Source organism: Musca domestica, unplaced genomic scaffold (assembly GCF_030504385.1).
Source record: "Musca domestica strain aabys unplaced genomic scaffold, Musca_domestica.polishedcontigs.V.1.1 7, whole genome shotgun sequence".
NCBI classification, from domain to species: Eukaryota; Metazoa; Arthropoda; class Insecta; order Diptera; family Muscidae; genus Musca; species Musca domestica.
The window spans coordinates 4,267,835-4,280,023 of record NW_026712383.1 but is presented as its reverse complement, the minus strand read 5'-3'; the positions used below and the strand labels follow the sequence as shown (position 1 = coordinate 4,280,023).

The 12,189-nt window shown below is 34.0% G+C and overlaps 5 protein-coding genes across 5 annotated transcripts; 2 read left to right on the top strand and 3 right to left on the bottom strand.

The window, feature by feature from the left end:
• Positions 1–53: 53 nt before the first annotated feature.
• LOC101900935 (uncharacterized protein C19orf47 homolog) lies at positions 54–2,205 on the bottom strand. The gene is made up of 7 exons (XM_005191173.4): positions 2,040–2,205; positions 1,698–1,869; positions 1,508–1,629; positions 1,289–1,450; positions 966–1,231; positions 578–905; positions 54–517 (listed from the first exon to the last, which is right to left on the bottom strand). The coding sequence occupies exons 1-7, from the start codon at positions 2,056–2,058 to the stop codon at positions 240–242; spliced, it is 1,347 nt and encodes a 448-aa protein (XP_005191230.1). The 5' UTR covers positions 2,059–2,205; the 3' UTR covers positions 54–239.
• A 3,582-nt stretch (positions 2,206–5,787) lies between these two features.
• Positions 5,788–7,645, top strand: LOC101900581 (uncharacterized). The gene is made up of 2 exons (XM_005191171.4): positions 5,788–6,674; positions 6,735–7,645. Exons 1-2 carry the CDS (start codon positions 6,349–6,351, stop codon positions 7,609–7,611), a joined length of 1,203 nt encoding a protein of 400 aa, XP_005191228.1. The 5' UTR covers positions 5,788–6,348; the 3' UTR covers positions 7,612–7,645.
• On the bottom strand, positions 7,542–8,678 carry LOC101900758 (uncharacterized). Its single transcript, XM_005191172.4, has 3 exons — positions 8,456–8,678; positions 8,157–8,313; positions 7,542–8,092 (listed from the first exon to the last, which is right to left on the bottom strand). Exons 1-3 carry the CDS (start codon positions 8,583–8,585, stop codon positions 7,639–7,641), a joined length of 741 nt encoding a protein of 246 aa, XP_005191229.1. The 5' UTR covers positions 8,586–8,678; the 3' UTR covers positions 7,542–7,638.
• A 298-nt stretch (positions 8,679–8,976) lies between these two features.
• Positions 8,977–10,893, top strand: LOC105262438 (uncharacterized). The gene is made up of 2 exons (XM_011297470.3): positions 8,977–9,417; positions 9,478–10,893. Exons 1-2 carry the CDS (start codon positions 9,056–9,058, stop codon positions 10,349–10,351), a joined length of 1,236 nt encoding a protein of 411 aa, XP_011295772.1. The 5' UTR covers positions 8,977–9,055; the 3' UTR covers positions 10,352–10,893.
• LOC101900232 (transcription factor Adf-1) lies at positions 10,273–11,358 on the bottom strand. Its single transcript, XM_005191169.3, has 3 exons — positions 11,136–11,358; positions 10,888–11,035; positions 10,273–10,827 (listed from the first exon to the last, which is right to left on the bottom strand). Exons 1-3 carry the CDS (start codon positions 11,263–11,265, stop codon positions 10,368–10,370), a joined length of 738 nt encoding a protein of 245 aa, XP_005191226.1. The 5' UTR covers positions 11,266–11,358; the 3' UTR covers positions 10,273–10,367.
• Positions 11,359–12,189: the final 831 nt, after the last annotated feature.

Here is a 12,189-nt window from a genome sequence, read left to right as displayed (position 1 = left end):
GTGAAATGAAAAATAAAAAGATCCAATATTTCTCCCCAAAATAGAAAGTGCACTGAGAATTTTAATTTGCATTTTATTAAATATAAATTAGTTATTTAGCTTTCCTTCTATACACAAAAGTAACAATGTGTAATAGTTAAACATAAAATTTTATAAAAATCATAAACTATAAAACCACACAAACAACTGATTGATGTTTGCATTTCGTTTTAAGTGACTGCAGCCTTTGTGACATTTGCTTAGCTATTAAATCCCAGTCGGTCGAAGACAGATGCTTTTGTGCCTTTCGCCTGAGTGATTGTTGAGCTAGCTACGTGTACTTTTCCTAAACGTTTTGAGATTGCGGATACTGATGATGTAGGGCTTGAGGACTTCACAGATGACATATTTCCCAAACGTTTGTGAACGGGAATATCCCGTCGACTTAAGTCCGCCTTCATCTTGGGTAAAGCTTTTACTTTAGATGGCGGCGATGCTTTAAAGTTCACAGGTTTTTTTACTGTGTGCAGTTTGGAATCTGTAAACAAAGTATTTTGTTACAAATTTTTTTATAAAAAACATTTTTTTATTTGCATACTTAAACCCAATCTTGCTTTAACTGGTTTCTCTTTCATCATATCTTGGCGTGCATTAAACGTTTTCTTCGTTGGTGAACTATATCGCCGTGATGCAAATTCTCTAACTTCAGCGGTAGAAGCAAACTTTACAAATTTCTCACTTCCTCCGGAAGTGTCCATTTCATTATCAAACATCTCCTCGTCTGATACATCTGGGCTATGATGGTTGTCATTATCTGAGTCATCTTTAAGGGGAACCTTTTTAACCAAAAATACTTTTTGTTTGATAGGTTTAACAACAGTTGGAACTGTGGCGACTGTTTTTGCTTTGACTATTGTTGAGAGTCTCTACATTTAAATTGTACCTATTAGTAAGTGTTTATTGGGGATATAGTGCTCTCAACTTACATTCTTGGCCGTGTTCTTTAGTATAGGTTTTATTTGCTTTGTAACTGCAGCCACATCTTCTTCTTTACCACCCAAACGGGAAAATATAGATGATGATGTTTGTGATTTACTTCCCAAGCCAGTGATTCTTACTTTGACATTATCTGAGCTTGTCGATGATGATGTTGTCGATGTTTCTTCGTCAATTTCTATGGTGTCCTTAGAATTAATGGCAAGTCTTTTGAATATAGTGGGTTTCTCTTTGGCAGCTTCTCTGTCAGAATATACTGAAAATGGCAGCAAGTGTAAGAGATAATAAATTTCCAAAAAAGTACTTTACTTACATTTGGCTTGTTTGGCCAATATCTGTTTGCTTCGCTCCGTTGTCCCTGATGGTAGCTTGATCTTATATTTACCTTCATGCTCTGGTAATACCCTTCTTGGTTTAACGGGAGGAAGAGGGGCAACAACCGCTGATGATGTGGTAGTAGATATGGTTGACGATGCTGAAACCATATTCATATGAACATGCATAATGTTTTAAGTTAATCAAGTTTTCTTACGTCTTAGCCGGATTTTATTTTTCTCCAATGGCAGGGCGGGATTAGCTGCAACTGTTGCCACAGGCACCTCTGTGTTCAATACTTTCTCGCGGGCTGTTTGATCACTCACATTCTTTGCATGCCTGTTCAAAGTAAAAAACCCAAATTTTAATAAAAGTTTTCTCGAATAAAATATTCATTCCAAACCTACCTTAATATTGCAATTATGTCTCCCATAGGCGTTATTCCCATTTCTCGTAAATACTCTTTATTTAGATCCATTAACATGTCATTCTGAATTCTGTTTTCTACAAAAATGTGGGCATACGTTGCCGCGGCAGGGGACGGTATGCCGGAAGCATTGAAGAATTTTACCCATTGCCCTGTGGACAATAATAAGATATATAATATAAAATAGTTTAACGAAATGCCTAACAAATCGCCTTATTGGAACGGGACAGAAATTCACTGTGTATCTACTGGGTTCTACATCATTTCAATGCTAACTATTTTACATTATAAATGATGTCCGCAACACAACAAAATACTCTACCTGCAGCTGAACTTGACATTTTCCTTTCAAAAACAGGTGCTTTGATTGAATTTTAACTATTTTAATGTGAATTTCCTCTTCAACCAAATATGAAGCTAAATATACCACAAATATCGTCCTAATTATTGTTTTTGATAGAATATAAACGTCAAATTGTCTTCTTCTTGTTCTAGCATTTGGATTCGATGTTGCCACTTTGCCGGCGATGTTTATTAAATCACTACATATGGCACTACTTTGGATATTTTTTTATTTCTACCATGGTAGAAGAATATAGGTAGACGCATCGACGCAGCTGCTGAGACAATGAACTGTCAAACCAATTTTGGAATTGAAAATGTTAAATGAAAAATTATTAAAATTTGTAAAAATTGTCGAAAAAGGCATATTATAATAACCCCCGAATGACGTCGTATAAGAAAACATATAAAAATCTATTTTTATTTGAAAATAAATTTCAAAATTTTTGACATATCAATGCTCCTAAGCGTTGATGCATCTACCTGTATTTTTCTACCATGATTTCTAGATAAAAGGCGTTGTCAGACGGAATGTGATTAATAATCATCAATCTTCGCGGGTTTTTCCCAAAATAAGAATTTAGTTAAAAAATTAAAAAAAAAAGGTTATTTAAAAGTCAATGTGTCAAAGTGCAACGAATTGTTTTGTTTATTTGATGCACAATTTTCCAACTTACACTGCCTTTACACGGTGCAATTTTTAGCTGGCATTTTTATCAATTCTCTTTTAAAATTTCTGCGTAAATCTTCGCGCCTTTACACGGTGGCATTTTACGATAATAGTACTTGGCATTTTTTCTGACATTTTATTTTATTCAGTATTTCGTATAGAGCTAATTGTTTGTAACAGATATTTATAAAGAAGTGATTTAAAATTAAATGTGTGAATCTAAAGAAGAAATGATGGAAAAAGTTATTGAGGTGTTAAATATTGCATTATTAACTTTTATTTTAACTTTCTTTTTTACTTTTTAATACTTCCAATTAATTTTCATATAATTCACTATACAATTCAATCACTAAAAACATAACATCACAATAAAAGAAACGCATCAAAAATTACAATAAAGAAACGATATGAAATGTCAAAATCATAAAAAATTCGGAAGAAGCAAAAAGAGAAATGCAAAGAAAATGGCATGTAACCCTGTGCGGTGGCTTATCGTGCCATTTTTTCTTCTATCCTTGTCTCTCTACACCTTTTACCAACAAAAAAAAATTGCATGGTTAAAAAATGTCACCGTGTAAAGGCAGTGTTAGTCTACACTCTCTTGTACCATGTACCATGTGCAAAACCATTATGTGCCGTTTCCACTTTGATTCGCTCTCTATTCATATTTGTACATTGTTCAAATCAATTCACTCTCTAAACAACGAAAAAATATGTCCCATCCCTAACAAATGAGAGCATTTATCGAAAAAAAATTAATTATGAATTTAAAAATTAAAACTAGAAAAATTTTTGGGAAGACTGAAAGTTATGAATGAAAACTACAATGTTGAATGGCGTATGTACATTCAAACGAAAGTACATTTGGTTTTCTCTCCGCAGAAAACTGCAAACAAACGAGGCAATATTTTCAAAATGTTTGTATCGGCAGAAAAAATATTTGACAAGGGTCTCTCCAGCAGAATTTAAAAATAGAAAAATACAAAAATATGTTCAAAATGTCAACATTTACAAAAAGTTGAAAACGTAAATAAAAATTGCAAATTTAAGTTGTGTTCCAGAACCTGCAAATTAGTACTAATTAGCACTAATTCTGCTACAACGCGTTCCCGTACTCCAAAAACTAGCAAAACTTGCAGCTCTCTCGAGAAAAAAATGGCGCTGAGTGGTGCACATTTCTGCTTGTTTTAGCTACATGAATTTGGCCGAGCAGAAATGTGCATATTGTAAATTTGACATTTAATTGGCAGGGCTAACAAGGTTGAAAAATGTATTGATACATTTCAATAAAGAAAATGATCAACTTGAAAACTAAAGGAAAAACTAATATTTGTCGTGCAAAAAACAAAAAGAGAAAATATGGAGCAACTGATGTATTCACTTTTTGATGATTCCAGCAGTGAAGAGGACTGGCTGAATGAGGAATCAGATTATTAATTATTATTATAAATTATTAATTTTAACTTATCGTCTTCAATACTCATTTTTTAAATGTTGGCGCTCTTTTCAGTAAGGTTTCAGCTGTCCGATTTAGGCTGTTTACTTTTGGAATTTTGAATTTTGACATTTTATCGCATTTCTGCTAATTTTCCGTTCCCTTATTTTTTGAGCAAACCTAAATGAGAATGACATTTCGAACTGTTCTCTCTTCTGCTAGTTTTACTACTAAAAAAGTACTGGAACACAACTTTAATGATATAATTATTCTTTGGAAGAAAAACAATAATTTCTTCTATTCATAGTTGTGTTCCAGAACCTACAAATTAGTACTAATTCTGCTACATCGCGTTGCCCTACTCCAACAAATAGCAAAACTTGCAGCTCGAGAAAAAATTGCGCTGAATGGTGCACATTTCTGCTTGTTTTAGCTACATGAATTTGGCCGAGCAGAAATGTGCATATTGTAAATACGACATTTAATTGGCAGGGCTAACAAGTTGAAAAATGTATTGATGCATTTCAATTTTCGCTCGTCACAACAAAAATAAAGAAAATGATCAACTTAAAAACTAAAGAAAAAACAAATATTTGTCGTGCAAAAAAACAAAAAGAGAAAATATGGAGCAACTGATGTATTCACTTTTGGATGATTCCAGCAGTGAAGAGGACTAGCTGAATGAGGAATCAGATTATTAATTATTATTATAGATTATTAATTTTAATTTATCGTCTTCAATACTCATTTTTTTTAAATTTTGGCGTCCTTTTCAGTAAGGTGTCACCAGTCCGATTTAGACTGCTTACTTTTCCAATTTTGACATTTTATCGCATTACTGCTAATTTTCCGTTCCCTTATTTTTTGAGCACACCTAAATGAGAATGACATTTCGAACTGCTAGTTTTACTACTAAAAAAGTACTGGAACAGAACTCATATTAGTGAGAATTTCATGTATTTTTGTATAAATTCCCATTAAAATCAACAAACAAAGTTTTTGAAAAAAAAAGGAATTATTTTACTATGAATTACGAATCGTGCCGTATGAACGGGTTAATTCGTGTACCTAATTCTGAGAGCGAACAACGTGATTGAAAGTGTAATGAGAACATAACATTATCGTCCGTTAGCAGCTTAATATGTCAACTTTAGATATAACCATGGTAGAAGAATAAAGGTAGATGCATCAACGCTGGGGAACATTGGTCTGTCAAAATGTTTTGTCAAAAATATGTAGATTTTTATATGTTTTCTTATACAGACACCAATCGGAGGTCCATGGTTTGAACCATGAACGCTATTAAATTTTTGGTTTTGCGCCTTTTTTTGCTCGTGAAATACTTCATTTTCTTTTGAAAACTCTAATTTTAAGCAAATGTAAATTTTAAAATCGATGAGAACTTTAAAATAAATTTGGGGGTGAAATGGAAAACTATTTCTTCAAGATAGCGGATTTGTAGATTAAAAACAATGTAATCGTATTATTAATATTATAAAAGTTAATCGAATTTAATTAACTTCGAAATATGTTGGTTTTTAGAATATGGCAACTTCACAACTAATCGTTCTCCCCTATTGTAAAATGGAAAACATTTGGCCAGTTCCACGCTCTTTTAGTGGATGTGTTGAGTTCCTCATGTCTCATTCGTAAACAACAGAAATACCTCGCGCGCATTCGCTCTGTTCTGAAACAACACAACAGGACAGAAATGCGCGCGCTTTAGAAGCACAACTCACCCACAATAACAACCAGCTCATCTCACATTAAGTTGAACAGGAATTAAAAATCTAATACGAATAGTTGTGTACTCGGTTTTAATCCAAGTTCATAGTCGAGTTCGAGTTTCAGAACTTTGAGTATAAAAGGTCGATTATTCCATTAATCGGAAGTCGACTTACCTATCCCTAAAGCGGCAAAGTACAACAAAAATACATCAAAGAACTCAAAGAACAATTACAAAAGAAAAATAAAAAACATAAACATAAATGCAATATTGCAATACTAACAAGCTAACAAACCGATTTGGATTTAAAAAATACGTAGTATGTGTCTATACAGTATCACATGGTACTGAACATACCATACAATTCAATATAGAACGTTAACCAAAGGAGGAGTATAGAAGGAAGGAGATAATAAGAAAAGAAAACATTTGTAAATAAACAAAGCTGTATAAACAAAATGTGGCTGGTGACCTACGATTATATGGAAGAATTCTTACAAATTCTTAAAATTTATATAGCATTTGTCAACTTTATTGATCTGGCTTGTCCGACTCGTTTACGATGGGCTAGAGAAGAATTCTCCCAGAGAGAACGGGAAATGCATTCATTATACTTGCAACTAATGGATTTAGTCAAGCAGAGGAACAATAGGGAGTTTCGCAAATTTACACGGATAAATATATCTACCTATGAACATCTGGTACACTTACTGAAGAAAAAATTGCAAAAGTATTCGGCAAGAAAGCCTATACCACCGGAATGCCGCATATTAGTTACGCTAATGTAAATTAAATTAATGCAACGTCCTCCAGGCAGATTCTTACTCACAATTTTTATTTTCAGGTACTTGGCATATGACTCTCCCCGGCCTTTGTTGCAGATGGCATTTCGTTTGGGTTCAACCACATTGCGTTCCATTATCACTGAAACTTGTGAATGTATATCCAAAGAACTCTCAGCGGGATATTTCCTTAATTCCTTAAACGCCGATGATTACTATGAATTAAGCGAAGAACACCTTGAAGCAACGGGTCTACCGAATTGTGTTGGCGGTTTGGATGCCATACAATTCTTAACAGAAAGAAAAACTCGAGATCCAATAATTTTAGTTGCATCAAGTAATACCAAATACCAGTTGATTAATGTGGACTTGGATATGATGCAAGATTTAATGGAAAAAGACAACGTTGTAAACAATTTGCTTCAAAACAATGCAAGTCGTTTAAATTTACCAGCCGATATGCACATGTCGGAAACTGGTGTAATTGTACCATCATATTTCGTAACTCCACCCCGTTTTCCATTCGTTAAACATACCATGAGACCATATCCGGGAAAGCTTTTGAATGCTCAAAAGGAGGCGTTTAATGCTCGGCTGAAATGCTGCACAGACTATCTAGACAATGCGTTTGGAATATTACTATACCGATGGAAAGTATTACAAAATCGTTTTTCTGGCCTACCGGAGATCTCTTGTAACATCATTAGATCTTGTGTTATTTTACATAACTTTGCAATTGAGCACGATCCTTCGTATTTACATAACCAGCTAATGGATCACATAGACGAAGAAACGCAAGAATTCAAACAGGGTGTTTGGCGTGAGACTGTTAAGTTACCAAAAACAAAACTATTCAATAACTATGATAATTCAGCGGATAACGAAGCTTTTGCAAGTAGGGATTTATTAAAGGATTACTTATTCAGAGAAAGTATGTAATAAATGTTAATATATATATATTGTTATCTAAGAAGTATATGGTTTATCTTGATACAAAACAAGCTCTTGGGTAACGACTTCCAGAAGCCTTTGTTGTAGACGCATTAAATCAATGGGCGATAGTTTTGCTTCTTCCACCTGCAAGGCCATGGCATTGAAGAAAACCTGGTTGGGAGAAGGTGGCGTAAAGCGCTGCTTTGCGTTTTTTAACAGCGTCGATATCTCTTGACATGCTTCATTTATGATAGCATCTTTGTCTACTTTTCGCTTTTTATTCATTTCATCCGATGTACCAATTTTACTGAGATTCGTCACCGTCGCTGTCGAATTATCAATTTTTTTTATATATTCATTTAAATCAAAATTTTCTGCTTCGTATTCGATTTCGTGTTCCTCCTCCTCGTCATTGTATGTATTAGCGTCTTGAATGTATTGGGAAATTTCGGTATCACTTTCATTTAATTTAACGTTTGTGGGTGTCCTAAAGAAAATAATGTGGAAATTTAATTTCAATTAAAATTGAAAATATGAATTGATTAACTCACTCTTTGACTTGACTATTTAAAAATTGTAAATGATGATAATACTTCCAGGTGTAATGTGAACGCTCAGCTTCATCCTTTTCTTCTTCGCGTTGTTTTCGCTGTCGTTCCCTAATGTAGGTATCCCTCAGAGTTTTCCAACGAATGCGTACTGTGCTTGCTAGAATTACATGTAAAGTTAACAAATAATTAACACAAATTTATAAAGAGAATTTTATGAAAAATAAATTGTGTCAAACTTCGCCTTGTTTCACACGGCTTTTGATAAGAAACGCAAATGTTCTGGGACACTTATTACTTACGATCCCTTCTCAGCTGCAGAGCCACTTCTGCCCATTTCTCCATCTTTTCTTCTCTATAACGGGGATTCCGATATTTCCTATCGTATAAAATCGGATTAGCTTTGATTAATTCTATCAACTGATACTCCATGTTCGTCTGTCAACACAAAAATAAAAACACAATTAATTTTTACAATAAAGAACCAATTCCAATGTTTCCAATCTGTTTACTTTCTTCTTCTTGCAATGGCGTTGATAAGCAACATATATATGTGGCAACACCTTGTAGATGTTATTTTAAACACATTAATAGAGATGGCGTTTAACTACATTTAAATGGTAGCTTTATTTGAAACCGAGCGTTCATCGCCAAAATTGCATAACTTAAACATGTTTAAGTTATTTAGATTACCTATGACGAATCTCCATAGATCGAAAATTTAGGCATTTTTTGTACACATCTGACCAAAACATAGGGAAAAGCTTTGTCCTCGTTTGTTTTCAACGTTTGGCAACACTTTTCGAACACACTGGCAGCGTTAAACATCTGGCATTTTATTTAGAAACACATTGACAGCGTTCACCAAACATTTCGTAAAGATTTGATTCAATTTATTTAAAATGCAATATTACAATAAAGTAAAGAACACCAATATTTTGGTTCGTTACGACTACATGGAGAAATTCATGGAGTTATTTAAAATATATCTTGCTTTTGTGAACTTCATCGATGTTGTTTGTCCCAATACTTCACGCCAGCTATGGACGCGTGAGGAGTTCTCGCAAACTGAAAGGGATATGCACAGTCTATTTAATCAAATATTTGAACTAATCAAGCAAAGAAATAATCGGGAGTTCCGCAAGTTCACACGATTAAATATAACAACATTTGAGCATTTATTGCGATTGTTGAAGAAAAAATTGCTGAAGTACTCCCAGAGAAAGCCCATACCACCACAATGCAGATTACTTATAACGATCATGTGAGGAATTTCAATATAGCACGGCATAAGTATGTTACTAATACATTTTTTCAATTACAGTTATTTAGCTTTTGATACACCAAAACCCTTGCTTTCGATGGCTTTCCGTCTGGGCATGTCCACTTTGCGTAAGATAATCAGCGAGACGTGTGAATGCATAGCTAAAGAATTATCCGGTTATTTTATCGTAAATATGGACGATGAAGGATACTATGATCAAAGCGATGCCTATATGGAGGCAACTGGCCTGCCAAACTGCGTGGGTAGTTTTGACGCCATTCAATTTGTTACCGAACGTAAAACCCGTGATCCCATTGTTTTGATGGGTTCCTGTAACACAAGATATCAATTGGTCAATGTTGATGTCGGCTTGATACATGAAATAGGCGAAAAAGATAACGTTTTCAAGAAAATTCTTGAAGATGATTTACAATCTCTACCGGAAGATATGCAACTACTTGATGCATCAACGGGTATGATGCTGACTGCTTATATGATCACACCATCCACTTTTCCTTTGTTAAAACACACAATGAGACCGTATCCAGGAGTAGCGTTGTCTGAGGACAAGCTTCACTTCAATGAACGTCTCAAAAAGTGTTCCAATTTACTTGACAATTCCTATGGAGTACTCTTGCACAAATGGCGAGTATTGCAAAATAAGTTCACTTGTCTTCCAGATACTGCTTGCCACATTGTAAAGGCCTGTGTTATATTGCACAATTTTGCAATAGACCATGACAAATCATATTTTTTCAAGGAACTAGTCGATCACTATGATGAAGATACTCAGGTATTTAAAAAAGGAGTATGGCGGGAAACTATTTCGTTGCCAAAATCAAAAATATACGAAAATTTTCAGTGTAACTCAGGAAATGAGGGTTTCCTCAATCGAGATTTATTAAAAGACTATTTGTATAGGGAAAATATGTAACAACTTGTTTTTAAATTTATGTTTCGTAAGTTCTATTCTGTTGATACGTCATAATTTCTTGTGTCACTACTTCTAGTACTCTTTGTTGAAGGCGCATCAAATCGACTGGATTTAATTTGGCCTCTATCACTTGTATTGCTACGGAATTGAAAAATGTTTGCGTTGCACTGGGAGGGGTAAAGTGGTGTTTGGCACTTTGCAACAAAGCAGTCATTTCTTGACATGCTTCATTGATCATGGTCTCTTTATCGAATTTCTTCTTCTTTGGAGGTTCATCGCTTGCAGCCTGAGCAGTAGTTGTCGTTGCAGTAGTGTTTTGTTGTGTACTGGAATCGAATTTCTTAAGATAGTCATTCAAATCGAAATTTTCAACTTCAAATTCTTCTTCGACGTTGGTATAGTCAGGGTCTGTGTGTTCAATTTGTGAGTCCTGGTCGGATTCTTCATCCCTCTCTGATTTGTAATCAACAAGAACCCTAGAAATAAATTCATCATTATATTAACATAAAATAAAGTGGAAAAACCAATCAACTCACTCCGTATATTGATCTTTCAAAAACATAAGTGCATTATGGTATTTCCAATTTCTAGACGTAAGGGCATCCTCCTCATCGACTTTCTTGCGATGTAATCTCTTCTTGAAAGTGTCTCGCAGACTTTTCCATTTGAGTCTTAGAGTATTGGCTATAAAGTTAGAGAAGTATCATCGTCATTGTGTTCTAAACCGATAAAAACGTCGCCCGACAAAGCGTGCGTGCGTTCCATTGTGCCCATTTCTACTTACGATCTCGACGCAACTTCCTGGCGATTTCATTCCATTTTGCCATTTTTCGTTCGCGATAATGCAGGCTACGATACTTTTTATCGTACATTATTGGATTGGCTTTGACAAAGTCAATTAACTCAAATTCCATCTTTAATTCTAAACACAACACAAAATAAACAATTTAAGAGTCGACTATTAATGAAATCATATGTTTATATAGGGTTGACCACCTAGTTCTTATAAGGTAGTTGCCACATTGCGATATTTTCAATAGCCCCAATAAATTAAAAGCCGTAACTTCATAGTGGCAGCAAAGCTATAACAAACCATTTCGGCAATAAATCAACACATAGAAATTTGTTATTGTACGTAATGGTAATGTTAATGTTCAAGTCAAATGTAAAGCTTATTTTTGTCCGTTTATGTTAAGCATTTTTACTACATACTTTAAGGTGCTTTAACAATTTGTTATCCGAAAAGAAACAAATATATATATATACATACTCATAGTATATATGTAATATAAATATATGTATATTACATAGCCTTGCACAGCATATGATTTTTGAAGCATAGCTTTCCGATAACCGCTGTAAAAAATATAGGGCACACTTAAACGTCTGCCACAAAAATGTTACAAAATCATTTTACATATGACTTTAACACGATGTGAAAACGGACATTTACTGATGTGTGGTAAACAAATTATAATTCTTTTAATTATAAAATATACGTTTCTGACAGCGTTACCTAAAATTTCCACATTGAGAGTTGAACTGACTCTTTTTTATGTGTCCAAAATATAAATGAATTATTCAACGTGTAATAGGGAAATTGATAGGATATTTGTCAGTTGGAAATTGTTCCATAATAAAAGAAATGTGAAAATTACGTGATGACATCAAAAAATTCCGGAATAATCAAGTGAAATTCTTGAAAAACGATAAAATGTGTTTTCGAAGTCGAGTGGGTTGAACGCGTAAATCAGCATGTTGACTATGCAAAAGATGATGAGAGCCACCTAGATAAAAAGACAAAACTAAATTTTCGTTGTCTATATCTTCATTTGTCT

Excerpts from the sequence above, each read along its gene's own strand:
- LOC101900935 (XM_005191173.4), bottom strand. Across the intron at positions 1,630-1,697 it reads GACATAATTGCAATATTAAG|GCATGCAAAGAATGTGAGTG; the intron begins GTAGGTTTGGAA and ends TACTTTGAACAG. Across the intron at positions 906-965 it reads TAAAGAACACGGCCAAGAAT|AGACTCTCAACAATAGTCAA; the intron begins GTAAGTTGAGAG and ends ATTTAAATGTAG.
- LOC101900581 (XM_005191171.4), top strand. The coding sequence starts at position 6,349 with ATGTGGCTGGTGACCTACGATTATATGGAAGAATTCTTACAAATTCTT. Across the intron at positions 6,675-6,734 it reads CGCATATTAGTTACGCTAAT|GTACTTGGCATATGACTCTC; the intron begins GTAAATTAAATT and ends TTTTATTTTCAG.
- LOC101900758 (XM_005191172.4), bottom strand. The coding sequence starts at position 8,585 with ATGGAGTATCAGTTGATAGAATTAATCAAAGCTAATCCGATTTTATAC. Across the intron at positions 8,314-8,455 it reads TCTGCAGCTGAGAAGGGATC|CAAGCACAGTACGCATTCGT; the intron begins GTAAGTAATAAG and ends ATGTAATTCTAG. Across the intron at positions 8,093-8,156 it reads TTAAATAGTCAAGTCAAAGA|GACACCCACAAACGTTAAAT; the intron begins GTGAGTTAATCA and ends TATTTTCTTTAG.
- LOC105262438 (XM_011297470.3), top strand. The coding sequence starts at position 9,056 with ATGCAATATTACAATAAAGTAAAGAACACCAATATTTTGGTTCGTTAC. Across the intron at positions 9,418-9,477 it reads AGATTACTTATAACGATCAT|TTATTTAGCTTTTGATACAC; the intron begins GTGAGGAATTTC and ends TTTCAATTACAG.
- LOC101900232 (XM_005191169.3), bottom strand. The coding sequence starts at position 11,265 with ATGGAATTTGAGTTAATTGACTTTGTCAAAGCCAATCCAATAATGTAC. Across the intron at positions 11,036-11,135 it reads CAGGAAGTTGCGTCGAGATC|CCAATACTCTAAGACTCAAA; the intron begins GTAAGTAGAAAT and ends CTAACTTTATAG. Across the intron at positions 10,828-10,887 it reads TTGAAAGATCAATATACGGA|GGTTCTTGTTGATTACAAAT; the intron begins GTGAGTTGATTG and ends ATTTATTTCTAG.